The 25006-nt window shown below is 43.4% G+C and overlaps 1 protein-coding gene across 4 annotated transcripts in view; it reads right to left on the bottom strand.

The window, feature by feature from the left end:
* Positions 1–25006, bottom strand: part of TBCE (tubulin folding cofactor E) — an 82244-nt gene that overhangs the window by 8479 nt on the left and 48759 nt on the right. For all 4 annotated transcript variants that reach the window (XR_004626113.1, XR_004626114.1, XM_034662482.1 and 1 more), the window contains exons 4-8: positions 11526–11711; positions 7283–7371; positions 4189–4288; positions 2112–2214; positions 871–947 (exon numbers count right to left, since the gene is read on the bottom strand). Coding sequence is in view for 2 of the 4 variants with exons in the window: in XM_034662482.1 (XP_034518373.1) it covers positions 871–947; positions 2112–2214; positions 4189–4288; positions 7283–7371; positions 11526–11711 (555 nt within the window). In the remaining 2 variants the exon portion in view is untranslated. The remainder of the gene's footprint in view (positions 1–870; positions 948–2111; positions 2215–4188; positions 4289–7282; positions 7372–11525; positions 11712–25006) is intronic.

Here is a 25006-nt window from a genome sequence, read left to right on the forward strand (position 1 = left end):
GATCTGGCTCATGGGTACAGGGTATCTCTGGGTATTCTTTCTGATAACCGCAGGGGAATCTCAAATTATCTCAAAATAAGTGTAATTTAAAAACAGCTGCAGGGGCACCTGGGTGGCTCGGCTGGTTGAGCGTCCACCTCCTGCTTTTGGCTCAGGTCATGATCTCAGGGTTGTGAGATTGAGCCCCAAATGGGGCTCCATGCTCAGTGCAGAGTCCGCTTGTCCCTCTCCCTCTGTTCCTCCTCCACTCACTCGCTCTCCCGCCTTCTCTCCCTTTCTCATAAATAAGTAAAATCTTTAAAAATAAAAACAAAGACACCTGCATTTGCCTGTATAATAAATCGTTCCATATAGTAAAATCTCATTAACTTGAATCCGTTCAATGAGATTTTGTTGTAAATTTGCCTATACGTTTAATTCTACGTAATAATTTAATGATAACAAAAGAGAAAGACAACGTATTTAATTTACTTAAGGACAACAAGCCTTTACATATACGTTGGTACATCAACCTTAAGCAGATACTGCTAACTAAAATGCATTATTTAAAAAAATAATAAAATAACTAAAATGCATTATTTGACCCTTACAAAGCATTTCCTACAGAACCTCTGTTTAGAAACAAGTTAAAAATGTTCTGTGAAACTAATAAAATTCTTGTCTTCAAATATATTTAACTCAAGGCTCTCACTCTGATGGGCTTTTCCTTAGTTAGAACCAATAATCAGTTGGCGTCCTACTCTGTGAAGAATAAGCATGTTTCTAATTCTTACTGGCAAATCCTTTAAAAAATTAGCGTGAGGCATCACGGAGACTGTTCATGTATTCAGACTAGATGGCGACACATGAATGTAAGTAAACCCTTGGTACCTTTCTGAAATGAAAAGATCGTTAGACTCGAGGTACAGCTCCTCAAGGACCGGCCACCCAGAGGCACATCGGAGCACCTAGGAGAGAAACTGAGTTCAGGCCAAAGCAGCGTCTCGTGCATGCTTCTTCCCGTGTGTTAATTACTACAACGTCCACCTTAGTTCAGCTCAGTTACTGTTTTAGAAATAAAACGCACTATGGACGTTTCATCACGGACTTTAACTCAGGCCGGGAGTGCTGGTGGGCAGGTGACAAAGTGTTTCAATGATATGGGAGTGTATACAGTCGGCACTCTGGTAGCTGTGAATGCGTCCTCTGGGGATGTCCTGAACTGCACAAGGCACCTGTAAAGCGGCCGTGCAGATGGGCACTGCACACGCTTATTCTGTGACACAGTTTGCTTCACCGAAGGAAGGAACCTGATGTTAAACACCGTTGCTCAGTTCTCAATGCCAACCCGGGTGTGTAAAGAATACACTCATCAGACAGTGTTTCCCGGCAACTGTTTCTACATGTTCTCACGTGGACCACCATCTCTAGCACCAGCATGTCTATGCGCCTGCCTGTTCTCGCACTAGATCTAAGCCCATCGCCAAGGAGGGAGCCCTAGGACACACGTGCACCAGGGAAGGTGACTGGTCTCTAAGGGCGGCGCCTCAGTGGCCTTCCACAGACGAAGGGCTTTGCTGGGGAGGTACTTATCTGTGCTTGGTGTGAAAATGGAATATTCTGGGCGTGTGAGGTCAGTCCAGTTCTGACAGAAAATAGCAGTGCCAGATATAAGTTCCAAACGCTACTGGATGAAGGACCCACAAGTCCACTTTTAAACCTAACTGTATACAATGAGCAGTGGATTCCAGGAGCCAAACTTTAAAGGAGGAAAGGATGCGAGAATCTTCCAGCAGCTCTGCCTCAGAGCACTTGTGGGAAAGCTCCATCAACAGCTAAGTCGAGGGCTCTTTAAGTTTGGCATATGTTAACTGCATACCGCCATGGAGTGCCACCATCCAGAAAGACACCAGAACAATCCTGAAGGAGCTGAGAGAGAATCCCGACTCCCAAAATATAAAATTCTACTTTACTATGATTCTGCAACTCCTTTCTGTGAGGCAGTTTAAAGAATCCTATTATTTGGATAATAGGATGATTAAAACAAAGCCACAGTTGTGCTTCCGTTCCCTATTAAGCCAAGAATTTTAAATTTCTTATTTCTGGGTAATAAACCAAAGAAATAGGATTACCTCTGCCCATGTTATTCCTGTTCGGTTAAGGACTAAAACCTTCAGTGCGGGAAACGTTCCAGTTCGAGATGGTGAACCCGAGGGAAAGCGGAGTTTATTCTCACTGTGTAGAAAAGTCACAATGTGTTGATTGCCTGCTCTCCAGGAGGCCCGAGGGAAAGCCCCCAAAAGCAACAATTTGAGATTTAATATGAGGAGTTTGGTTTGTTTCGACCTTGAAGCGAAATTAATTAAAAACCAAGGGAGTCCAGACTACCTCATTTTCAGTATTTGCGATACACGACTTTTTGGTACCTGACGTGCACAGATGTTCTCAGAGGACCGGGGCAGCTGGGCTGAGTGTAAGGCTCAGGCGATCCTAAGGTCAGCCCCCAGCCTCGCAAGGCCCTGGACTCTGCAAAAGTCAGCGCCCTCTGCAGCATCCTGTTGATACGCTGCCCCGGGGGCCACAGTCCTGCTCCTCCAGTCTCTAACCCACTCTCCTGCTATCAGGATGGATAAAATCAATCACTGCCTTCTCGATGCTGTCTTGTGGTCCTAATCTCAGAAAGCGCTCAATCCTGAGTCACTGTGAAGAAGGTACCACGAAAACACATGAGCCCCTATTTCCAGAAGAGGAGGCGCCAGGCGTCAAAGGACACCACCCTTTGCCCTCTTTGGAGCACCACTGATTGAGGCCTGACTCTCCGCTCTAACTGAACCTGCCTGAACCAGGTATGGCCCACCTGCCCATGCGAGGCTGGCTCGAGTACTTTCATACTTTCAGCCTGGCTGAGCCCTCGGAGAATCAGGTTCTAAGACTGAAACGAGGGGCGCCTGGGTGACACAGCGGTTGAGCGTTTGCCTTCGGCTCAGGGCGTGATCCCGGCGTTATGGTATCGAGCCCCACATCAGGCTCCTCCGCTATGAGCCTGCTTCTTCCTCTCCCACCTCCCTGCTTGTGTTCCCTCTCTCGCTGGCTGTCTCTATCAAATAAATAAATAAAATCTTTAAATAAAAAAAAAATAAGACTGAAACGAACCCAGTGTTTGAAGAGGCCTGAAAAACGGTGCCATTCGTGAAACACGCAGATTACTGGACGATCCTTATCAGAACCAAAGGAAACAGCATTCCAACAAAATGGCTCATTCCTACAGCAATGAAGTGCCAGAAGCTTCCGAATGAACAAGCACTTTTCACAGCCCCTCTCTTACCCCCAGTTAAATATTGACTCCCCCAGAAGGCCCATCCTGCATGGTTAGGCTCACAAGAGACACAACGATCCCCCAGCCAACCAAAAGTAAAACACATTCTGCCCTCCACCCACCAAAAAAGGGGCGCCTGGCTGGCTCACTCAGGAGAGCGTGCGACTCTTCATCTCAAGGTCGTGAGTTCGAGCCCCATGCTGGGGGGAGAGCTTAAAAATAAATAAGGAAAGGGACGCCTGCGTGATTCAGTCAGTTAAGTATCCACGTGTTATGATGAGCACTGGGTGTGATATGCAACTCATGAATCGTTGCACACCACATCAAAAACTAACAATGTACTATATGCTGGCTAATTGAGCACAATAAAACAAATTAATTTTTTTAAAAAGTGTCCAACTCTTGATCTTAGCTCAGGTCATCATCTCAGGGTCGTGGGATGGAGTCCAGAGTTGCACTCCACGCTGGGCATGGAGCCTGTTTAAGATTCTCCCTCCCTCTACCCCTCTCCCAACTCGCCTGCACTCAAAAACAAAAAAAAAAAAAAAAAGAAGAAGAAGAAATTAAGCTTAAATTCCACTAAGCCGGGAGCGCCTGGGTGGCTCAGTCGTTAAGCGTCTGCCTTTGGCTCAGGGCGTGATTCCAGAGTCCTGGGATCGAGCCCCGCATCGGGCTCCTCTGCTGAGAGCCTGCTTCTTCCTCTCCCACTCCCCCTGCTTGTGTTCCCTCTCTCGCTGGCTGTCTCTCTCTCTGTCAAATAAATAAATAAAATCTTAAAAAAAAAAATTCCACTAAGCCATCTCCCCCTCTCTCCCACAGAGATGCCATGAGGGAATAAGGAGAGATCAGAGGTTTTTATACCAGGTGACAAATGGATGCCCAAGAGTTCATACCTGAGATTAAGAACTTCCAGGTGTCCGAGCTGATCAGCAATATCTAGGACTTCATCCCACGAGGACAACAGGTTTCTTGACAAGTCCACTTTTCTGATATCTCGAAGCGCACGTTAAAGAAGAGTAATACAGACAGATCACACAAGACAGAAGCATCATCACCTCGCATTCTGGAGCCCGGGTTCAGCTTCTCACCTGACACCCTCTATTCCGCTTGAAAGTTTTTTATGAGCACATGCAACTTTTACCTTCTTAAGTCACCCAACTCTTCGTTTAGAAATGAAAACGTTCACTGTCATCTGCTGCAAACTTGAGACAAACATCTACAGTCAAGTAAATAAGAACCAAATGTCATCACCAGTGCTAAGCCATTCTAGCAATATCCAACAAAAGAGAAAAAAAAACAATGATGGCGAGTATGATCTATTAAGCGCCTAAGGTGTACCCACGGGTCTCATCCCGGGCACTACTTCCGGCAGCTGCCTCATGGCCACGCACGCCCCTTCTCCTATGGCGCATCATACCACTCTGCACCATGGGGACCCCCAAGTCATTAGCAGCACCCCCAAAACAGACGATGGGAGTTAGCATGGACAAAGGTTCTAAAGTGCTAAGAATGATGTGGGAATTCAGAGAAGAAGAAACCAGCAGGACAGAAAGAAAAAGGCGCCCAAGCTGAATGCTTCAGGGGAACGTGCCATCAAGAGGGGGCACAGCTCAGCAGAACCCCCAGGGCAGAGAGACGGAAGAGAAGCCTGGGGCAGGACTGGATCCATTGAAGGAGGATCTTACGCACAACTGTGCAATGCTGGGAAATCATTCGTTCCTGTGTTCCGTGACCATGGCGGGGGCCAGGAGTAGAGCAGTGAACACAGCAGTTGCTCCCCCCGCTGGTTGGGGAGACAGCGATAAGCACATGCCTCTGCGGTATGCCACGTACAGACACAGGCTCAGAGTAGCAGCCAAGGACGCAGGAAAGGGGTGTGTGCGTACTTCATGTATGCTGCTCATGGAAGACTGTCTTCTCTGTGAAGGTGCCATATGAGCAGAGAACCAAAGGAAATGAGCAAATGCCATCTGGGAGAAAAGCATCCGGGGAGAGAGAACAAGACAAGCAAAGGCCCTGAGGTTAGAATGGGTTTAGATAAAGGGCATGGGAGGTGCTGGAAATGAGGGCACAAAGGCCGCAGGGGCCAGGCCACACCACAAAGGGCCTTGCAGGCCACCACAAAGTCTTGGCTAGTCTCCGACTGAAATGGGAGCTTCTGGGGGGATCTGGACCCACCTGCTACTGCTCAGAGGGGTGCTTTCATGCCTCACAGTCAAGCTCCAGCCACCTTTCATTTCCATGATGCTTCTAACTCTGGACCACGGGGTTGGTTAGCAAGGGTTGGGGTCCAGTCCACTAATCCTTCCCTCACTCACACTCTCCATCGTGTAGGCTAGGATTAGAAACACACCTGCTAGTCTATCCAGAGCACACAGACCACCTGCATCCTGAAACCGACTCTAAACAACCTGGCAGTTGTCAGGCAGTGCCCCTCGTGCGCACGCACAGGCCGAGCGCTCCCGGCGCTACCTGGTTCCTGCTCGCAGAACCCGGCACACAGCCGGCTGGGGGAGCGGGAGGCAGCTCGCCCCCTCTCCAGAGCAGCTTCCCGGGCTCGGCACGCTCAGGGCCGCAGTGCTCCCGTGGCCTGACATCCCGGCGGAGGGAGTGACCTCAAAGGCGGCCACCCAAAGGGACGACTGGATTAGACACAAAGACAATACATCTGCTTCAGGTGAGACTTCAATCAGCAATTGGAAGACATTCATCACTGTACCCGCAAATATCAGCCATCACTTGGTTATCTCACGAAACCACATCTCTTCAAGACTTGGGGGACGTTTTCCCCGGGAAAGAACAGCATCAGCGAGCAAGATGCTGACTCCCCAGGACCCTGCTGACAACTCTGAGCAACCAAACAACTGACGTTCCCACACCCACCCACTGGCCACGTCTTCTCTGATATGTTGAAAGTAAGTCTTGAACCACCCAACTCCCAATCTTCCGAAATCATTTCGTAGCCGGCCAGGCAGATCACAGAACGTTCCACACACTGTTGTGGCGTCCTGCTCCTTACCAAACTACTCCATCCACTTTGCTTCCCCTAACCACAGAGGATGGGACCACACTGGTTCAGCTCGCTGGGGCCCCTGGAGGGGCTGCTCATCGGCAGGGTGACCAGGCCCAAAAGACCCCCAGGCTGAGGGGTTTCAAGACCCCAGACACACTGGCTGAAGAGCTCTGCTCTCCTTCTGTCACCACACAGCAAGCACTGCAGGGACAGCTAGAAACAGCTGGCTCAATACTTCTGCTCTCTGTTGTCTCTTCCCTCAGAGACAACGGATTATCCACTGTCTTTGGCAGAAATTATCACACACAGATTAGGCAGGCTTTAAGAGTTAGGAGAAAACCTTTGAAAGTTAGAGAAAGTCTCTTTCATTTGCCAGTGGGATTTTTCTTTTAAACTTATCTCCGATATTTTTAGTTGTGGACATGAAAGCAACGTAGGGCAAACACAACCACAAACCACTTCTAGGAGAAGGCAGAGAAGAGAGAACACGCTTTGGAAAAGCCCGTTTTGAGGGACCGTGACAGGCCGCACGCAGCTGCATGAAACGGGAGAGTATCTGCGCGCTCACAGGAAGCCAGGCCAGTGGGGCTGCCGTGGGGGCCCCGGGGCGCGGGCGAGGACTCCAGCTCCTCTGCGGCCCTCTCGGGACCGGCCAGTCTGCACACGCACCGGCTGCCAGGCCCCAGGCGCGCCGTCTGCACTCAGGAGCGGGGTGACGGCGTGGGGCAGAAGGCAGACGCCAGCCAAGTCCGGCCCGTGTGATGAGCCCTTTCCTTGGCGGGGGTGGGTCACGCAGCCTCACCTGAAGGCACAGGGCTCCAAGAAGGTAAATAATTTCCCAGGGTGGTGACTGGCCCAGGGGGGATGGAGATGCCCTGAGGAAGAAAGTCGGGGAGAACGGACACCAGGCAGGCTACTGGCCGTGCCCGGGATGAGCGCCAACTCCAAAGTCAGGTTCGCAGGGAAAAGGATACTAGGACATGCTTCGGCAATTGCTCCTTTGTCGCCAGCACAATTCACTGCACAGTTCCTCAGAGAAATGTCTTGCAACTTGCTCAGCTGACTGCATGAAAAACATATAGTTCACACGTATGCATAAACATGTACACGTCCACCGGCCCTTTAAAAAGTTAAAAAGTATTTCATATAAAATGTTACCAAAAATAACCAGTACCAGTACCCTGCAGCCAGTTTCAGAAATAAAGCCTTACTAAAGAAGAGAAAGAAAGTGTTACACTATAAATATAACTGAAGTCCTTCGTGCCCCATTCCAGGATATCCCTTCTGCCTCTGCTCCCCCACACTCGATGTCTGGTTAAACTTAAGCGTCTAATAGTTTTATTACACATTTCCATATCCCTAAACAATCCCAGAATTCCATCTATAATGAAACTTGATGTAAATGGTATCCTATTGCATATACCCTCCTCCAGGCTACTTTTTCCCCCAACGGTATTTTGTTCAGCAGTGAGACTGGGCTTCGTCCACCCGTGTACTCTACAGCATTTGTTTTATATCTTATAGACCACAATTAATTTATTTACTCCTCTGCTGACATTCAGATTATTCCCAACAGGGCTGAAGATAAACACTATCGTATGCTTCTCACATTCACATGTGAAAGTCCTTCTAGGGTTATACCCTGGAGAGCGTGTGTTTCTTCAGCTTTACTATGTAATCTCAGAAGCCACGTTTTAAGTGTAGAGGACCTGCATTTTCTACTCATTGAAAGGGCCTGTGTGGTATCTAGAACATGGAATCTAGAGCCTTACCACCTGGGTTCAAATCCCAATTCCACCACTTCCTTTGGTTTTAGGGGAGTTCGAATCTCTGTGCTCAGATTCCACAGCTATAAACTGCTGTGGTTTACATACTTGTTCATAGCAGTGTTACCAATGTAGCCAAAGGGGGAAAACAACCCATATGTCCATCGATAGATGAATGGATAAACAAAGTGTGCTACGTCCATTCAATGGAATATTACCCAGCCTTAAAAAGGAAGAGAATTCTGACATACGATACAATGCGGGTAAACTTGAGGACACTACAACAAGGGAAAGAAGCCAATCACAAAAGGACAATACTATAGGATTCCACTTATGTAAGGTCCCTGGAGGAGTCAACTTCACAGAGACAGAAAGCAGCACAGTGGCTGCCAGGGGCTGGGGGCTGCTGTTTGACCGGGGCAGAGTGTCATTTTGGGAAGGTTCTGGAGATGGACGGTGAGGATGACTGCACAACACTGTGAATGTATTTAATGCTAGCCAACTATACACTTAAAATGGTTAAGAGGGTAAATTCTGTGTTGTGCTTTTTACTATTTTTTAAATGCTATAATTTAGTGTTTGTGAAACCTCAGAATACTGCCTGATATACAGTAAGTTATTTTGTAAGTATTTATAAAAATAAACAAAAAACTGAACACCTTTGGGGGAAATACTCTGATCAAAATGCCAGGCATGTGCTATTACAGACATGAGAAACTGGGGGAAAGGTAGCAACAAAGGTCTAGGGCAGAAGTTCCCAAACTGGCTCAAGTTCACGGCGCCCTTGGTGTTTCAATAATTTTTTCAGTATGTCCATAAGTCAAAAAACAAAAACAGAAAACAAACAAAAACACTGCAGTTTATATTAAATAGTTAGAGCCAAACAACATAATAATTATTTGTGGCCTACAAACTTAGTGTCAGTTGGGCCCAACACAACTTCCAAAACCCTGGAATCAGATTGGACATCACTACCTCCATTTCCTGTTCCATGATGATTTTCGAGAGATACTTGTTTTTTATCACAGGAACACCAAAAACCCAGCTTTGCAGGGATGGGACACCAATAAAAGGACTTGTAGGATTATTATGAAACTGAACCACCTCAAAATAGTAGTTTGCTCCATGTCCAACAGAGGCCACTGTTTCCCTCTAAAATTAAAAATACCCCACTGTGCCAGCTGTGTTGGCTGCAGTGCTCAGGGAAACCTTGCCACAGAGCTTGGGAGCCCGGGCCTCAGTACAGACCTCACTCCGGAGCCAAAGCCGTCTCCAAGAGAAGTCATACATACTTGGGGTTTTTACTGGGGTTTTTTAAATTCCATTTCCATAAGTCTTAGTGGTACAAACTCAGAGCTGGTCAGCTGGATATTATTAAGGAGATACCATGATGGCTGCAAGTGGACCAGCATTCACCCACACTTTCCTGTGTTATCCACAGCAGGTCTAACAGCTTAGGTGTTGTTTCGTAAATGAGGAGACTCAGGCTTAGAACTCAGGAAGTGTCAGAGCTAGAAGGTGGCTTAGCTAATGTCTGAACCCAGCCTGACTCCAGCACTGGGTCGGTTCCAAGGGAGACGCTAGCTAATTATGGAACGCCATGATACTCCAGTAGTTCGGTCATGCACCAAAAGAATTCATGAGTTAGACAGTAGCTCTTAAGGTAGGGGAGGAAAATCTGTTTGCAATTTTCACAGAGCCACAGTATTCAGATTAACCAGTAAGAAAAAAATTTGCTTCTTTTGGGGTAAAAGATATTTCAACATTTGCACTTTTTCCCCCAATAGTTGCATTTTAAATGGGAAGATGAAGCAAAGAACTCCAACCCTATAAAGCACATAGCTCTTTAAATCTAAGTAAACCAGTAGGATAAAAAGCAAAAAATATCCATGACGATCACTTCTCAGTGGTAGCATGAGTCACGACTTCCTTTTGTTCAATTTCTATTTTCTAAATTGTCAACAATGAGTGTAAGCTGCTTTGTAATTAACGGCCAAGTTGTTGCTTTCTTTAAAAATCTTGATTTATTCTGAGTTTTCCTCCTTTACATATTTTTTATTGAAAAAAAAAATCCCATATAGGAAAAGTATATGCGTTAGCCTACCTATACATCAGTACACATCTCTGTGATTTTAAATAAATATGCACAGGTCACCACCACCCAGATCAAGAAACACGTCCCCGGAACTCGGGAAGTCCTCTTTGTGCCCCTGACGATTGCTTCCTCCCCTCCAAGCGGTCTATCCTGACTTCTGACACTATTGATCAGTTGCGCCTGTTGTTGACCTTCACACAGACAGAATCACTCAAGGTGTACTTCCTGCGTGACTACTTTGGCTGGACGCTCTTAATGAGATTTCACCCGTACTGTTGCACCGAGCAGTAGTTTTTGCTCACGTTCACTGCCACGGGTGAATACAACATAATTTATTTCTTCATTCTATGTTTATAGGCATTTGGATGGGTCCTCTGAGTTTGTTGTTGCTAATGCGGGTCACCCATGCGAAAAAGCAGAGGTATCAAGAAATGAGTTTATTCTTCAACACGGTCACCACGTGCACTTTCCATGTGGTGCTATGTTAAATCGTCACAATAACGGCAAAATAAGATAGTGAATGGACTTTGAACAAAACCAGTTTATTTGACTTGAGAGACTTTTAGAGAAAGTAAAAGACGCCAAGCGGCTACAAATGTATCTCCACTGTGGCCACCAGGGGGCACTAATAGGCCGCCTTGTCCTGGTCAGGGTCAACCATCATAGCACTGACCATCAACCTGCATTGCCTGGAAGGTTCTTGTGCAGTTGTGTTTTTGTGGAACATGAGTTTCTACTCACTGTGATTCAGACCGAGCATCAGAGTGGGCAGAAGGCCTCTGTTCACAGAACCATAGTGTACAGAGAGTTTCTTAATAATTTGGGGTACTTCTTAAAAGCAAGAACCCATGGTATTCTGATCCAGGTCTAGGAAGGGACCCAGGATTCTGCAATTTCACAAGCACCCCAGGGAAGAAAGGGTGTGCGTCCAGAGATGAAAAATAACTCGGTTCTAGATAGGCCCAGCATGCCACATGGCAGGTAACAACTTAGACCTCTGCTGCCATTTCTGACCTATCACCCCACTAGAAATGTCACCATGAAATAGAAAAGGACCAAAATGTCAATCCCAATTACTTATTAGACAAGACAGCTGGTACAAATATTAATGATGGGTAAACTAATGTTTTAATTCCAATCCAGAAAAGCCCAACAACCCTACACTAAATTAAGAATTTTAATTTCCCCAAAGAGTCAGTCCTCAGATTCCTCTGATTTCAATCTGCCGTTTGTGCAGAAAGGACAGACCAGTTTGGAAGCAAAGTTTTGAGTATCAACGTACAGTCTGCTGAATTTCAATTCTAAAACACTGATGAAACTGTCAAAGTCAGTTCTGCCGTTATCAAGCCTACGTACCTTTGCTGTTTTATAATAGAGTCAAAACCAATAGTTTCCACGGGTTTATTTCCAATTATAACAATTTGCTCTTTTCCATCTTCCTCTGGTCCATCTTCTAACACATAGCGATTTTTAACTGCAGTGAGAAAGTCCACTCCAAAATTTACTTTGTTTGGACGAATAAAGGAGCCTCCTGTTGGGTGCCTGGGAAAAAAGAGAAATGGAACCGATAAAATATCATCAATGGGGACATTTAAATAAGACGACATATTTGAGAGGTGCCCGGGTGGCTCAGCTGGTTAAGTGTTTGATTTGATTTCGGCTCAGGTCATGGTCTCGGGGGCGTGAGACTGAGCCCCGCGATGGGGAGTCTGCTTGAGCATTCTTTCTCCGCCCCCCACCCTTCCCCCTGCTCACACACACACACTCTCTCTCCCCCTCTAAAATAAACTAAATCTTTAAAAAAAAAATTTTTAAATAACATGTTCGAAAATCCTTTATAAATTGTCAGTCTGCCACAAATGTAAAATGTCTACATTTACAAACTTGTTTATAAATATAATAGCAAATAAAAGCAATGATAAAATTTTTTTTAAGATTTTATTTTTAGTAATCTCTACACCCAATGTGGGGCTTGAACCTATAACCCTGAGCTCAAGAGTTGCACTCTCTACTGACTGAGCCCGCCAGGCACCCCAGCAATCACACATTTTTAAAAAAGAAAGAAAAAGAAAATATCATCCACCCGAATGGCCATAAATGCATTGCTCTGAAGGTTTGCAAAATTTTCTCTGCTGAAAATTCAAAATCAGCATAAAAGAGAAAGTAATATACAAATGTATAATCGATACGTCTGATCAAAATGGGTTCTGAGTTTATGGAAGTGTAGTAAGTCCAACAGATAAACAGACAAGAAATACGGAACAGACAATTCACATAAGAAACAGAAGTATTAAATCCACAGGGGAAAGTTTCACCTTGCTCATGATTAAGAAATGCAAATTCTGGGGCGCCTGGGGGGCACAGCGGTTAAGCGTCTGCCTTCAGCTCAGGGCGTGATCCTGGCGTTATGGGATGGAGCCCCACGTCAGGCTCCTCAGCTACGAGCCTGCTTCTTCCTCTCCCACTCCCCCCTGCTTGTGTTCCCTATCTGGCTGGCTGTCTCTATCTCTGTCTAATAAATAAATTTTAAAAATCTTAAAAAAAAAAAAAAAGAAATGCAAATTCAAATAATGAAACTATGTTCAACAAAACTGACAAAAAATAAAGAAAAATCCTAACACCTCAAAGACTGCAAGGCTGGGTTTGGTTTGATTGTATAAGCATACTCCTGGGAACTTGTCAGCAGGCAATAATTTACAAAAATAAAAACAAAATTGCATTTACAAAGATTCTGTATAATAGCATTTGTCTGTAACTGAGGAGCTCTGGAAACCATAAAAAAGCCCAGCTGGATAGGAACTATTAAGTAAATCAGACAGATGTAATCATTAAAAATTCTAGCTGTAACACTTAATACAATTACTCAGAAAATAATGTTGAGATTTCTAGAAACTGAACCAAATTGTACATGACACAACTATAGAGGAATCACATCTACACAGATGAAGACTGAATAAGGGCACAAAGAGATTAAACATTTGTGGGTAACAGGCCGAGGTACAAAATCTTTAAAAGTAACAAACCTGGACTAAATATATTTTAAAAGGTTAAATATGGGGTGGGTGGGTGGCTCAGTCGGTTAAGTATCTGCTTTCTGCTCAGGTCATGGTCCTGGGGTCCTGGGATCGAGCCCCGCATCAAGCTCCCGGCTCAGTGAGGAGCCTGCTTCTCCCCTTCCCTCTGTCTGCTGCTCCCCCTGCTTGCGTTCTCTCTCTCTCTTTCTCACTCCCCTCCTTCTGTCAAATAAATAAACAAAATCTTAAAAAAAAAAAAGTTAAATATGGGGCTAAAAGAGAGAATGTGGGAAGAATTCTATAGAAATACAGGATATTTCACCACAATTTCTATTGTGGTTTTAGAGCAATTTTTAGTAGATTTAATATTAAGACTAATTGTATTACTGTATGTAATGACCACTTTGTCAGGCTTTTCAAGAGATTCTAAATGGGTCTCTGGATCCGTTAAATTTCAGGCTTCAGCATTACATCATGGCAATGAGACCTTATTTTCAGAGTGATCTAAGTATCCACTATAAAACAGTCATAAATGTTATCATCATTTGATCATCTAAGAGAATAAATGACGAAATACATAAATGGCTCAAAATTATATTATAAACACTATTTCAGCTCATAACCTTTGACTCTTAAAGAAATCAAAGCTTCCTAGAAGTCACCATAATTAAAAAGGATGAAAACTCAGATTGGTAAATTTCATCCATGTAAACATACACTTTTCTGAAGTGGGTCTGCAGAGATGACCAGAGCGTGAAAGGGGCTTGTGATGACCAAAAGTTAGAAGTGATGCCACGGGTAAGAAGAAAGGGCCCAGAGGTTGTTAGCACCTCAGAGTATGGGGTCCTGGCTGCCAGTGAAGAAAGTGGACAGCCGGGTCCAGCGCCGTGAAAGGACGCAAGGTGACGGCTGAGGCTGGCCACTGAATCTAGCGCCGAAGTTAACCCTGGTAGGAGCCGTGGGGCAGCAGCCCGGTGGGCGAGTTCCAGACAGTGAGAGGACAGGGAGCCCTGGCTACTCTCGCCGCGAGGGGCTTTTCTGCAAAGGGGAGAAGAGCATAGGGCAAAGGCTGCAGGAACACAGGGCATCAGAAGAGGGAATGTCTTATGATGGGTGGGCGTATCAGATCTGTATGCTGCTGAAAATAATCCAGCGGTGAGGGGAGAACTGATGACACAGGAAATTAAATTCTCTGTTGCAGTAAAATCAAGTTCTGAGTCTGTACAATATGTTGTGATATCAGAGGGTCATGGACTACCAGAAGCTTCCTAGAAAATATTACATTTATCTGTAGGAGATGTTCATATTGTACAAAACACAGTTCTGGGGGCGCCTGGGCGGCTCAGTTGGTTAAACATCTGCCTTGGGCTCAGGTCATGATCTCAGGGCCCTGGGATGGAACCCCGCTAGGGCTCCATGTTCAGCAGGGAGCCTGCTTCTCCCTCCCCTTCTGCCCCTACATTTCTGCCCCACTCAGGCACACTGTCTCTCAAATAAATATTTTTTAAATAATTTATTTATTTATTTGAGAGAGAGAGAGAGAGCACGCATGAGCTGGGGGAAGGGCAGAAGGAGAGGGAGAAGCAGACTCCCCCACTGAGCAGGGAGCCCAATGCTGGGCTCAATCCCAGGACCCTGAGATCATGACCTGAGCCGAAGGCAACGGTTAACCGACTGAGCCACCCAGGCGCCCCTAAATAAAATCTTTAAAAAAAATACACACAGTTCTGTTTTAAGAAGCATAGTTATGCTACTCAGCTGAAGAGATCAAATATAGTTAGCATCATTTTTTAAAAATTATGAAGGGATCTACTTCAGAGATTTTCCAGGCTAGGACTTCTCAAACATAACTTAAAAAGCAGAGAGTCATCTGAAAATCTTACTGGATCCCAAGAATCTGCTTGTTTAGAACAATGCTCCAGGGCATTCTGACGTCAGTGGGCCTCATGTCCCACCTTAAACTTTCATCTAATCCAGCCCCGTTTCAGTTGGGGAAACTGGCATCCACTGTTAGACGTATCACAGCCGTGACCAAAAACCTTGGATTTCTGACTACTAGTCCTTTCCCACATTTCTTTCTGGGCTTATAGATATAAATCAATGATTTATTTTGGTAAATTAAGCACATTCCCTAAATTAAATTTCTAATCAACATGTATCTTCCCTTTTTTTTTAAGTTTTATTTTTATTTAAGTAATCTCTACACCCAATGTGGGGCTCAAACTTATGACCCCAAGATCAAGAGTCACACGCTCTTCCGACTGAGCCGGCCAGGCTCCCCGACAGATACGTTCCTAAGATGTGAGGCAGGAGCAGGACGGGGACGGGGCAGCTCTGGAGTCGGGCAAACCTGGGATCCTTCTGGGCTCCATTACATACTGGCTACACGGACCTCAGGCAGCTGATCTTATGCTGTCAGCCTGAATCTCCTCACCTATAAAGCCCTATCAAATGAGGTTATTTATAAGGACTAAATAAGTGATAAAAAGCCATCACTATATTGCTTAGCGTAAGCCTTTCTATACAGACACACAGATCAGTGCAGCAGTCCTTTCTATTCAATATTGTATTAATATGCCATGAAACATAAGCCGACATCTTCTGAAATACTGGGATATCCCAGAAGCCACACTCAAGCAGGGGCGCCAAATGTGTTCAGTTGGGCTCCTATGGTGTCTAACACCAATGACATCATAACATAACAATTTCACCATATGTACTATGTGCAGTTTTGCTAAGAAAAACTACAGTTACTAGCATACGCAAGATAAAGTTCAAATGCAACCTCAGGCAAAGTTGCTCTCTACTGCTACATAAAAACTGCCCCAAAGCATAGTGGCTTAAAACAATGGTCTGCTATTTCTTGTAATTCTGTGGGATAGCCTGGCTCAGCTGAGCTGTCCTTGTTTCTCCTGGTGTCAGGTGACATGATCCAGGTGACTGCACTCAGCTGGGAGTCAGCTGAAGCTTTCACAATCCAAGATGGCTCCAGTCAGATGACTGGCACCTGGGCTAAGGTGGCCTGTAATCAAAGGGGACTGGCTGGGCCTGTCTTCTACATGTGGCTGTCCAAATTTCCCAACAACTTTTGTTAAAAGACTGTCTTTTTTCCTTTGGATATTCTTTCCAGCTTTGTTGAAGATTAATTGACCATATAGTTGTCGGTTCATTTCTGGGTTCTCTATTCTGCACCATTGATATATGTGTCTATTTTTGTGCCAATATCATACTGTTTTGATCACTACAGCTTGGTGATAGAACTTGAAATCTGGAATTGTGATGCCTCCAGCTTTGCTTTTCTTTTTCAAGGTTGCTTTGGGTATCCAGGGTCTTTTGTGGTTCCATACAAATTTTAGGATTGTTTGTTCTAGCTCTGTGAAAAATGTGGTTGGTATTTTGATAGGGACTGCATTAAATGTGCAGACTGCTTTGGGTAGTATAGATATTTTAACAACATTTGTTCTTCCAATCTATGAGCATGGAATGTCTTTGAATTTCTTTAGGTCATCTTCAATTTTTTTTTCATCAGTGTTTTATACTTTTCAGAAATCAGGTAGTTCACCAGGACTGATTCCTAAATTTCTCTTTCTGCTGCTTCATTACTAGTGAATAGAATTGCAAAAGTTTTCTATACATTGCTTTTCTTTTTTTTTTAAAGATTTTATTTATTTATTCGACAGAGAGAGAGACAGCCAGCGAGAGAGGGAACACAAGGGGGGAGTGGGGGAAGAAGAAGCAGGCTCATAGCGGAGGAGCCTGATGTGGGGCTCGATCCCGTAACGCCGGGATCACACCCTGAGCTGAAGGCAGATGCTTAATCGCTGTGCCACCCAGGCGCCCCTATACATTGCTTTTCTATGCTGTGGCTTCACTGAATTCGTTTATCAGTTCTACTAATTTTTTAGTGGAGACTTCTGGTTTTCTATGTAGAATATTGTGTCACCTGCAAGTAGTGAAGTTTTACGTCTTCCTTGACAATTTGGATGCCTTTTATTTCTTTTTGTTGTCTGATTGCTGTGGGGGGATGGGTTAAATAGGCGATGGGGATTAAGAACTGCACTTGTGATGAGCATAAGGTGTTGTGTGGAAGTGATGAATCACTATATTGCACACCTGAAATTAATATTATACTGTACGTTAACTGGCATTTAAATAAAAACTTTAAAGAAAAAGAAGTGAACTTTTGAAATAAGGATATACTCAATATAAAACATCTGATGTGCTGAATATAAATATATTCAATGTATCTAAGAAACATGTCATTCAAAAAGGAAGGAGTGAAAAAAAAAGCTTCCAGGACAAACTAAAAGAATTTGTAATTACCAAACCAGACCTACACGAAACACTGAAAGGGGTCCTCTAAAGAAAAAGAGAGCCCAAAAGTAACATAAGCCAGAAAGAAACAGAGACAATATACAGTAACAGTCACCTTATAGGCAATACAATGGCACTAAACTCCTATCTTTCAATAGTTACCTTGAAAGTAAATGGGCTAAATGCCCCTGTCAAAAGACACAGGGTATCACATTGGGTAAAAAAGCAAGACCAACAGATATGCTTTCTGCAAGAGACTCATTTTAGGCCCAAAGACACCTCCAGATTGAAAGTGAGGGGGGGAAAAACCACCTACCATGCTAATGGACGTCAAAAGAAAGCTGGGGTGGCAATCCTTGTATCAGACAAATTAGATTTTAAACCAAAGACTGTAATAAGACATAAGGAAGGACACTGTATCATAAAGGGTGTAGCCAAAAAGAAGACCTAACAATTGTCAATATTTATGCCCATAACATGGGAGCAGCCAAATATATAAGCCAATTAATAACAAAATCAAAGAAACACATCGACCATAACATAATAACAGTAGGGGACGCTGGCACTCCCCTCACTGCAATGGACAGATCACCTAAGCAGAAGGTCAGCAAGGAAATAAGGGCCTTAAACGACACACTGGACACACTGGACTTCACACATATATTCAGGGCATTTCACCCTAAAGCCACAGAAGACACATTCTTCTTGAGTGCACATGGGACATTCTCCAGAAGAGATCACATCCTGGGTCACGAATCAGGTCTCAACTGGTGCCAAAAGATTGGGATCATTCTCTGCATATTTTCAGACCACAGTGTTTTGAAACTCAAGCCCAATTACAAGAGGAAATTTGGAAAGAATTCCAATACATGGAGGTTAAAGAGCATCCTACTAAAGAATGAATGGGTCAACCAGTAAATTAAAGAAGAATTTAAAAAAATTTCACGGAACAAATGAAAATGAAAACACAACTGTTCAAAACATTTAGGATGCAGCAAAGGCAGTCCTAAGAAGGAAGTATATAGCAATACAAGCCTTTCTCAAGAAACAAGAAAGATCTCAAATACACAACCTAACCTTACACCTGAAGGTGCTAGAGAGAGAACAGTAAATAAAACCTATACCAGAAGGAGAAAAGAATTAATAATGATTAGAGCAGAAATCAATGAAATAGAAATCAAAAGAACAGTAGAACAGATCAACGAAACTAGGAGCTGATTCTTTGAAAGAATTAATAAGATTGACAAACCCCTGGCCAGACTTACCAAAAGAAAAGAGACAGGGCCCAAATAAACAAAATCATGAATGAAAGAGGAGAGATCACAACCAACATTGAAAAAATACAATTATAAGAATATATTATGAGCAATTATATGCCAACAAAAGAGACAATCTGGAAGAAATGGATGCATTCCTAGAAATATCTAAACTACCAACACTGAACAAGGAAGAAATAGAAAACCTGAACACACCCATAACCAGCAAGAAAATTAAGGCAATAATCCAAAAATCTCCCAACAAACAAGAGCCCAGGGCCAGATGACTTCCCAGGGGAATCCTACCAAACATTTAAAGAAGAATGAATACCTATTCTTCTGAAGCTGTTTCAAAAAAATAGAAACGGAAGGAAAACTTCCAAACTCATTTTATGAGGCCAACATTACCTTGCTCCCAAAACCAGACAAAGGCCCCACCACCAAAAAGGAGAATTACAGACCAGTATCCCTGATGAACATGGATGCAAACATTCTCACCAAAATACTAGCCAACAGGATCCAATAGTACATTAAAAGGATTATTCACCACGACCAAGTGGGATTTATTCCTGAACTGCAAGGTGGGTTCAACACCCACAGATCAAAGTGACACCCTACATTAATATGAGAAAGGACTAGAACCATATGATCCTCTCCATAGGTGCAGAAAAAGCATTTGACAAAGTACAGCATCCTTTCTTGCTGAAAACTCTTCACAGTGTAGGGATAGAGGGTACATACCTCGATATCATAAAAGCCATCTATGAAAAACCCACAGAGAATATCATTCTCAATGGGGAAAAACAGAGGTTTTCGCTTAAGCTCAGGAATACAGCAGGGATGTCCCCTATCACCACTGCTGATCAATACAGTACCAGAAGTCCTAGCCTCAGCAATCAGACAACAAAAAAAAAAATAAAAACATCCAAATTGGCAAAGAAGAAGTCAAACTCTCACTCTCTGCAGACGACATGATACCCCACGTGGAAAACCCAAAAAGACTCCACCCCAAAATTGCTAGAACTCATACAGGAATTCAGTAAAGTGGCAGGATAGAAAATCAATGCACAGAAATCAGTTGCATTCCTATACACCAACAATGAGACAGAAGAGGAAAAATTAAGGCATCGATCCCATTTACAATTGCACCAAAAACCAAATAAATGGTTTGAATAAATCTAACCAAAGAGGCAAAGCATCTGTACTCAGAAAACGGTAGGAACACTCATGGAAGAAACTGAGGAAGACACAAAGAAATGGAAAAACATTCCATGCTCACGGATTGGAAGAACAAATATTGTGAGAAGGTCTATGCTACCTAGAGCAATCTACCCATATTCGATGTCAATTGTCAAAATACCATCAACGTTATTTCCACAGAACTGGAACAAATCATCCTAAAGTTTGTATGGAACCAGAAAAGACCCCGAATAGCCAAAGCAATCCTGAGAAAGGAGAAAAAAGCTAGAGGTATCACAATCCCAAATTTCAAGCTGCACTACAATGCTGAACTAATCAAAACAAGAAGGTATTGACACAGAACAGAAGAGAGAGCCCAGGGGGGAGACAGAAACCCCAATGATCAATCTATGACAAAGGAGACAAGAATATACAAAGGGGAAATAGCAGTCTTCTCAATAAATGATGTCAAGAAAAATGGACAGCTACATGCAAGAGTGAGACTGGATCACTTTCTTAGATCATGTACAAAAATAAATTCAAAATGGATTAAAGACCTAAATGTAAAGTCTGAAACCATTAAACTCCTAAAACAAACATAGGCAGCAATCTGTTTAACAGCATTTTTCTGGATATGTCTCCTGAAGCAAGGGAAGCAAAAGCAAAAATTATTGGGACGACACCAAACTAAGAAGTCTTTGCACAGGAAAGAACCCATCAACAAAACAAAAACACGGGGCACCTGGCTGGCTCGGGCAGTGGAGCGTGCAACTCTTGATCTCCGGGCTGAGAGTTCGAGCTCCACATTGGGTGTAGAGATTACTTAAATATACAATCTCCAGGGGGAAAAAAGAAAAGAAAAGAAAGGAAAGGCAACCTACTGAATGGGAGAAGATATTTGCAAATGACATATCCAATAAGGAATTAATATCCAAAATACATAAAAAACACACAACTCAACACCAAAAAACCCCAAATAATCCAACTAAAAATTGGGCAGAAGACTTGAATAGACATTTTCTAAAGCAGACCTACAAATGGCCAACAGACACATGAGAAGATACTGAGCATCACTATCGGGGGATGCAGATCAAAACCACAATGAGAGGCGCGCCTGGGTGGCTCAGTCTGTAGAGCAAGCGACTCTGTATCTCAGGGTTGTGAGTTCGAACCCCACGTTGGGTGTAGAGATTGCTTAAAAATAAAATCTAAGGGGCGCCTGGGTGGTGCAGTCAGTTGAGCATCAGACTCTTGGTTTCAGCTCAGGTCATGATCTCGGGTTGTAAATTCAAGTCTCACATTGGGTGAAGAGATTACTTAAAAATAAAAATCTTTAAAAAAAGAATTAAGACAAGGGTCACCTGGGGTGGCTCAGTTGGTTAAGCGTCTGCCTTCAGCTCGGGTCATGATCTCAGGGTCCTGGGATCGAGCCCCACATCTGACTCCCTGCTCAGCAGGGAGTCTGCTTCTCACTCTCCCTCTGCCCCTCCCCCTGCTCATGTTCTCTCTCTCTAATAAATTAAATGAAATCTTTAAAATAAGTACATACATACAAAAACAATAAGATACCAGTCAGAAGAGCTACTATCAAAAAGACAACAGATAACCACTGTTATGTGGGTATGTAAATTGGTACAGCCACTGTGGGAAACAGTATGGAGGTTCCTCAAAAAATTAAAAATAGAAATATCATACAATCCAGGAATTCCACTGCTGGGTATTTAACCAAAGAAAACAAACACTAATTCAAGAACATATATGCAACCCTATGTTTATTGCAGTATTATTTAAAACAGCCAAGATATAGATGCAACCTAAGTGTCCATCCATAGATGAATGGATAAAGACGTGGCACAGACACACAAATATACAATGGAATATTTACTCAGCCATAAAAAAGAATGAAATCTTGCCATTCACGACAACAGGAATACACTACGTGTTCACAACAACAATATCCTAGAGGGTATTATGCGAAATGAAATACGTCAGACAGAGAAAGACAAATACCATGTGATTTCACTTATATGCGAAATCTAAAAAAAACAAATGAATAAACAAAAACAGGAACAGACTCCTAAATTCAGAGAACTGGTGGTTACCAGAGTGGGGAGGCAGGTGGGGAAAGCATAACAGGTGAAGGGGATTAAGAGGTACAAACCTCTAGTTAAAAATAGGTCATGGGGGGGGCAGCGCCTGGGTGGTTCAGTCAGTTAGGCGGCTGACTCTTGATTTCAGCTCAAGTCATGATCGCAGGCTCCTGGGATTGAGCCCCACATTGGGCTCCATGCTCAGTGGGGAGTCTGATTAAGGATTCTCTCTCCCTCTGCCCCAACACCCCGGTAAAAAACAATGAATAAATATTTTTTTTAAAAAGGTCATGGATGAAAACTACAGTACAGGGAATATAGTCAACACAACGTTCCAGTTGGAGACTATACTTACTGTGGTGAGCATTGTACAATGCACAGAATTGCCAAACCACAATGTTGTACACCTAAAACTAACATAACATTGTATGTCAACTATACGGCAACAAAAAAATAAATGAAAAAGTGTGAGCATATAAATTTAAAAACTAGCACAGTTCTAATAAATGAGAAAACAATGCAAAACAAATGCCATGGTTTTCACTTTTTGTTCTAAATTTTAAACAGTGGTAACGAACCATTCAAGAAGAGATCTTTACTGTTTAGTTTGACTGCAGGCAGATCAAAGGCATTAGAATGGTATGTATTAGGTAGCTGCAAAGTAGATGCTGTGCCCTTTACAGATCAAAAGATAACAACAAAGATCAGTCTCCTCCGGAACATTCCTGGAGGGTTTCTCAGAAAACAAAACAGACGAGCAAATACTGAAAAATACCAAGTGAATGCGTGCCCACCCATAACAATAGATCTCCAAAAATGAACTAATAATTTACATAGACTCCACTGAGATTCTAGATGAATACTGAGATGGTATATCCAAACACTGAAATTTTGAACCCTCTCCAAAGAGAAAAAAATTGGAGGGAGGCAGGGAGTGGAAGGAGGAGAGTCCAAACATTCTTCTCTTGCAAGCATTCAGCTTGTTCCGGGTCCGTCCTCCTGCCCACCAATTACAGATGCTCTAACTGAAATCCACACCCTGACCATGGCTCTTGTGGGAATGGAAGACTGTCATGAAGCCCTGTCATCGAGATTCACTCTGCACTATTTATCTCCCAAACAGGTTTGTCAGCTAAAATTCTGGATGCCCAGTTAAATCTGATTTCAGACCAATAGCCAATCCTTTTTTAGTGTAAGTATGTCCCATACATGTCCCAGACCAAAACTAAAAAATGATGGGCTGTTGATCTAAAAATCCAAATTTCACTACGCATTTCGTATTTTTATTACCCGAATCTGGCAATATTACTCAAAGGCAAGGGTCCTCAACAGATCCAAAACTCCCCATAGTAAGCATTCTTCTTGTTGGGGCTTTAGATGCTACATTCTGGGAAAGGCTGGGTCTCTGGGCAGATTGCAATAAATCCTGTTGATCATTATACCCTATTTTGCTGCAGAAAAAATTAGACATGTTTAGAGCCTTTTAGGCAAGCTTGAATACTAACTTCCATTTCACTCAATGTACATTGCTTCACGTGAGAACTAAACTGGTAACTAATTTTCCCAATGGAAAATTAGCTGTTTAGCTCAGTTTTTTTTTGTAGACTGACGCTGAGTGATGCAATTTTTATTTAGCCCTGATTTATGGGAGTCTTCCAAGAATGAAACACCTCTCTTCTTCACCTTTTGCAGAAATGTGCCCTGCCTGCAAACTGTCAGTACACAGTGACTTTTTTAAAAAAATTCTTTTTAACACTTTACACCATAACAGGGGAATATTTATACTAGTCCATGAATGCTCATTCAAGAACCTCGAAATACTTTACAACAATCTTATGACACACACGGGATGAGCAGTACAAGATTCTATTTTGTAAGTCATCCAGTATTGTGCACAAAGTCTAGAACAGCGTGTTTCCTCTGATGTCAAGTATTCTATTCACTGGTGCCAAAGAAAAGTCACTTTTTTTTTTAAGTTAGTGACTTTAAGTAGGCTCCACATTTAGCGTGGAGCCCAACACAGGGCTTCAATTCACAACCCTGAGATCAAGACCTGAGCAAAGATCAACAGTTGGATGCTTAATTGACTGGGCCACCCAGATACCCCTTTAAGGATTTTAAGTACTCTCTACACCCAACGGGGGCTCAAATTTACAACCCCAAGATCGAGGGTGGCATACTCTACTGACTGAGCCAGCCAGACACCCCAAAAAGTCACATTTTAAGATTTCTTTAAAAAGGCGGGGGGAAGCGCCTGGGTGGCTCAGTCGGTTAAGCATCTGCCTTTCAGCTCAGGTCATGATCTCAGAGTCCTGGGACCAAGAACCACTTTGGGCTCCCTGCTCAGCAGGGAGCCTGCTTCTCCCTCTCTCTCTGACACTTCTCCCCACCCCGCCCCACTTGTGTGTGCATGCTCTAATAAATAAAATCTTAAAAAAAAAAAAAGAGGGGTACCTGGATAGCTCAGTCAGTTAAGCATCTGCTTTCTGCTCAAGTCATGATCTCAGGGTCCTGGGATTGAGCCCCACATCTGGCTCCCTGCTCAGCGGGGAGCCTGTTTTTCCTTCTCTCCCTCTGTGCTCTAATAAATAAAATCTTTAAAAAAAAAACCCACAAGATTTCTTGCTCAACAAAAAAATAAGATAACTGCTTAGAAAGAGAACATTTTAATCAAAACCTGAGCAGTGGGTTATTGACCCACACAGTTCTGTTTAGAGTATACTCTCTAGTTTAGGTTGAAAGAAAAAAAGCTGGAAATCACTCTGCTATCTAGGGGCAAAGTGGAAAGAACTTCAAGGTTAATCACCTTAACTGAACCTGTCTCCTCCCCCAAAAAACAAGAGATGGAGAAGAGAAGCACCTGGGAGCATGCTGATGAGTGGTTCATAGCCATAAATTCTGGGATAAACCTGTAAACTGTGTCACAAATATTAATATGGGTACGAGCTCAGGAGATTGCCGTACTTACCCCAGGTCATATAAGC

The sequence above is a fragment of the Ailuropoda melanoleuca genome, chromosome 6, assembly GCF_002007445.2.
Source record: "Ailuropoda melanoleuca isolate Jingjing chromosome 6, ASM200744v2, whole genome shotgun sequence".
Classification (NCBI taxonomy): Eukaryota; Metazoa; Chordata; class Mammalia; order Carnivora; family Ursidae; genus Ailuropoda; species Ailuropoda melanoleuca.